Source organism: Microtus ochrogaster, chromosome 18 (genome assembly GCF_000317375.1).
Source record: "Microtus ochrogaster isolate Prairie Vole_2 chromosome 18, MicOch1.0, whole genome shotgun sequence".
Lineage (NCBI taxonomy): Eukaryota > Metazoa > Chordata > Mammalia > Rodentia > Cricetidae > Microtus > Microtus ochrogaster.
The window spans coordinates 53,611,196-53,616,227 of NC_022020.1; the positions used below are offsets into that span (position 1 = coordinate 53,611,196).

Below are 5,032 nucleotides of genomic sequence, written 5' to 3' on the forward strand. Positions count from 1 at the left end.
AATGTGAGTATTTGCCACAGAAATAGAAACCTAACCAACACAGTTAGTTAGTTAGATGTTTAAAAAGTACTGTACTTTAACTTGAGAAAATTGGTTGCCATGGCTTCCAGCTTGGAAAGGCCTCCTAGGACAATTTTGCCAGGTACCCACAATAGAACAAATAACTGCTTAAACCAAAGTTCTCACATTTGTATTGCTATGTTACTTTGTATATTGTTCTTTTCAGCCCATAATTCCATCTCTCTAGATACAATATAAAGTTTGCAGCTGCAGGAAGACTGTCAATTAGAAAGCCAGCTATGTATGGTAAACACTAGCTAGTGGGATCATCCCCCTCTATTAAAGAAAGCTGCTGGCCAGAAGCATCAGCACTTGTCAGATTGTCATGCCATTTGGCCCCTTTACAATATTCAAATCAGGGGTCAAAAGTTCTACTGATACCTATTGCAGGAGAGCATCTTTTTGAATGCATCCCTGAGCTCTGGACTCCGAAAGGCATATATAAAGGGGTCAATGACTGCATTACACATGATCAACATGCCATTGATCTGGAAGAGAGACATGTAGCAAACACAGTAAGGGTTATTCGGGCAGAAGGTCATTAAGAGGACATGGAGGACAAAGGGGGCCCAACAGAAGATGAAGACCCCAAGAAGGATAGTCAGTGTGATGGCACCTTTCATGTTGGCTCTAGGAAGAGTAGAGATCTTCCTAGCATGGGAACGGGCAAGTAAGAACATATGAATGTAGAGACACAGGATGAAAACTAGCATCAAAGGGAAGAGTGACGTGAAGGTGATCACGGTGGGGATGTGGTGGGAGAAGATCACCATGGCGATGCCGCTCCCCGTGCAGAATATCCAGATTACTGCTAGGGTGATGATGGTACGGCGCATGGTCACAATGCTGTGGTATTGCAGGGCATGGAAGATGGTGATGTAGCGGTCGGCAGCAATCACAGACAGGCTGAAGATAGAGCCCAGCAAAGAGAGGATGAACAAGCAGTCAATGATGTCATCGGCTGTGCTTTCAAAATTGCCACGAGGCTTGAGATAACCCCGGTTTCTTAACATGATCAGGATGTTTTCCAATATCTTGTACAGACTGCCCAACATGTCAGAAATGGCCAAGCTGCAGATAAAAAAGTACATAGGGGACTGGAGATTCTTATTCTTGATCACAGCCAGGAGGACAATCAGGTTCTCCAGAACGCCAATGATGGAGATTGTGAAAAATATCTCTTCTGGCAAAACTACATCCGGGCAATCGGAATTGTTTCTTGCCGTGTCGTTGGTGTGTTCATATGGACTGATAATATGTTTCATTTTTCCTGCTGGGGGATAAGACAGGGATAGTACTTGGACTTGACCAGACAGAAATCTTGATGGATTCTTCAGAATATTTCTTTGTGAGGGAAGATCTGAAGTTAAAGAGAACACATGAAAACACATATTGCCGAAAGACTACAGAATAAAAACAAGCTGCATTAGCTTTAAGAAAACTATATTCCTTTTATAAACTGTTATACCGTGGTAACTTAAATAAAACATTTTACTATACCCACATATTAGCTGACTTACGAGTAATATTTGCAGTGGAATTTTGAGCTCTGAGATAATGAAAAGTTGTCCTTTGCACTCTCTCTTCATTCCATTTTACCCTCATGAATGTAGTTGTGTAGAATAGATGAGAGTGAATGCCAGTAGCTCCTTGGGTGAGAGAAGAATGAAAGGAAGGAGAAGTGTATGGAGAAAGAGGAAAACGCATAATCTTCTCCAACTTGAAGGTCGTGATGGGCTCTGTGAACTGATGTGACCTGTAGAGCCTTTCTTTTTCATCCCTTCATCTTTCTGGGTTATGGCCTGACCATAAAGGTGTTAATAAGTGGTTCATGTAGCGCAAACATTATTACTTCAATTTCAAAGGCTGTTAGGACCTGGACTTAGGGCTGTGCACCTGTCATAGTCCCAACTAAGCAGGAAGTCAGAGTGGAAAGATCTCTTAAACTGAGGATTTCAACACCAGCCTGAGCAGCAGAAAGAGAATTGTCTCAAAGCAACAGCAAGACCCAAAGCCAAAGAAACAGAAAGCAAGCATGGAGCTCTTGGGGTGATTGGCATCTCTGGTGACGTCCAATAATTTTCATAGTGTCTCAAAGTATCCCCCAAAACAAGATTCTGTGCTTTTTAGGCTCCCTTGAATCTTTCTGAGAATAGGTCAGACAAAGTATGTAGCAATTCCTCTGTGGTCTGGAGGCTTTGAATCTAATCAGAAAGTGGTTGGTTAGTGCTATGACATTCATGCCACTATTGCACTAGTGAGCATGTCTTCCAATGCTGACTGGTCATTATTGTACCTTGCAAATTTCACATCTTGGCAAATTTATGATTATTTTTTCTCCTCTAGTAGTGTAGAAAGCACCTTACAGCACCATAAAAGCTATCTAGTAAGCATGAAAGTTCCAGGCGAGCACCAGCTTGATTTCTCCATGTTCTGATGACTCACATAGACCGTGTCTTCAGCATGAAACTCTTACTCTCAAATTTTGAGGCTAGCAAATAGCAATGGCAATAACTTTTAACATTTGTGGGGGGGGAATCTTATTGGCCAACAATTCCAAAAAGAGGTAATCTATTCCTCACACTGGACTTTTTATTTGTTAGCATGTGATATCCAGTAACCCTTTATGGGGCAACTCCATTTAATTTCTTTATATATGTGTTTGTATATATTAGTACATAGAATATACAAAGACCTAAAATATCCTAAACATTAAAAAAACAAACAACCCAGCTTAAAAATGGGGCATGGTGCTAAACAGAGAGTTGTCAAAAGATAAAAAACAAATGCCTGAGAAACACTTTTTTTTTTAATGTTCAACATCCTTAGCAATCATGGAAATGAAAAACTACATTGAGAATTTATATTATGCCAGTCAGAATGTTTGAGATTAAATAAACAAACCCCAAATTATGATGATGGGTGCTGATACGAATATGGGAAAAGGGGAACACTTATTCTTCACTCTAAAGAGTGCAAACTGGTACAGTCACTATAAAAGTCAAGCCAGAACTATCCCCACCACACAACTCAGTGATACCTCTGAGGCTTATTCTCTCATAAAACTAAATCCCACCACAGACACACCTGTTCATCCGGGTTTGTTGCTGCTCTCTTTACAGCATCCAAGAAATGAAGACAGCCAAGGTGCCCATCAGCTGATGAATAGATTTTAAAATATGTAGAGCATTTGCACAATGGTATAGAATTTAACTGTTAAGAAAAACAGAATTATGCCTGTTATGAGTGAATGAATGAAGTGGGAAGCAATCATTTAAGGTAATCCAGAAACATGAACATTGCACATTTTTGCTCATTTGGGGATTTTAACTTTGAATCTTCAGCTGGTATGTATTCTATTCAGAATAATATAGAAGTCAGGAGATTAGTAAGGAGGGGATTTCAAGAAAGAGGAGATAGAACCTTTTTCTATAAAGGGATACAGTGGAGTGATGGAGCAAGAAAGGCTAGGTGAGTGGGGAAAAGGAGGGCAGAATAGAGGAAGGCATGGGGGAGGGGTAAGTACACTGAACACGCTTGAAAAAGCTGCGTGGAAACCCACTATATAGAAGTTTCAGAAAATACATACATGAACATATGTCGAAATTTAAAATTTATAAATACATTTAATGTCACTCTTACGTAGAATCTGAAAAGGTTGATCTCAGCAAAGTTGGTAGTAGAACAGTGGCGTAGGGACGCCAATGAAGACAGCTTGGTCAAGGGGATCTGTGATACATTATAGTTAGACAGAGGGCCATGTTCTAGTGTTTTATTGTATGGTAAGGTGACTATAGATCAGTGTTATTATTGTCAATAGTATGTTCCAAAAGAACTATAAGTACAGATTTTGAATATATATTTGTTTTTCTAAACTTGCATCTCCATGGAGGGCTGTGGTTGTATGGTTGTGGATGCAAGCTGCAGCTTTGGTGGGAGCTTGAGCTGCTACTGGATATATAAGGGGATGGGGGTAATGGAGCTTTGGCTGGTACTAGGTCTTATTGCTGGAACTGAGACTGTTGTGTCTTCAAATGCAACAGACTGAACTGGGTTTGTGGCTTTTCTTTATGGAAATAGACTAGTGGTTCTTTATGGAAATAGACTAGTGGTTGCTGAAGCCTGGGTTTGGGAAGTCAACACCATACCCAGAACTTCCCTGGACTCCATCAAAACTAGAGAAGGTCTGGGGAAATACTAGAGGAGCTGTATGGAGGGAAAGACCTAACATCTAGTAGACCTGGGCACCCAGAACAACCAGTGGCAGGGGCATTGACAGGGACATGAGCACTTGTTCACTTGTTCTGGTTCACTTTCCTGGCATTTCTATATGCTCTTGGGGGGTGCACCTGAAAGTATCTAGCCCTCTGGTTCTTTAACCACACCTGGATCTGGTACTCCTTCAAGCCAGTTTTTTTTCCCAGCTCCATATGTTGCTTATATGTGGGAAACTTGCAAAATCTGAAATTTGTTTTCAGCTCTCACCTTTGCTCCTTGGTGAACTTGGTGTGCTCACTCTGCTCATTGCTTGAAGCCTTGAGGGGAAGTTGAGGCCCTGAAGGGACTTGGAGAGCTAGAGCTGGGAGACAAGGTGGATCTGAGGGACATGGGTAAACCTGGAAACCAGGGTTCACTTGGGGTCATGGAGGCGTTTGTAGACCTGCAGGGAAGGGGACTTTGGGGGCATTTGGAGACAATGGACATTAGGGGGCCTGGAGGCATTTGGAGAGCTGGGGCACCTGTGTATTTAGAAACAGTGGAGGATCTTTTCTCCATTGGATCTTTCTCCATTCTAGGAAATCAGCAGGATTCTATATCTTGGTAGACTCTGTTCAGGTGTTTGAGGATTTTGTTACAGGATCTGGGGCTTGTCACCTCTGATTGTTGGGCCCTCCCTTCCCACCCACTCTGCAGCTTCCCCACTAATGCAATCTTGCAACCAATTTTGAATGTTCTCACCCCAGAGAAATCA

At 41.7% G+C, this 5,032-nt stretch overlaps 1 protein-coding gene across 1 annotated transcript; it reads right to left on the reverse strand.

The window, feature by feature from the left end:
• Window positions 1–431: 431 nt before the first annotated feature.
• Mc2r (melanocortin 2 receptor) lies at window positions 432–1,325 on the reverse strand. The gene has a single exon (XM_005356241.3). The coding sequence runs from the start codon at window positions 1,323–1,325 to the stop codon at window positions 432–434; it is 894 nt and encodes a 297-aa protein (XP_005356298.1).
• Between the last annotated feature and the right edge of the window lie 3,707 nt (window positions 1,326–5,032).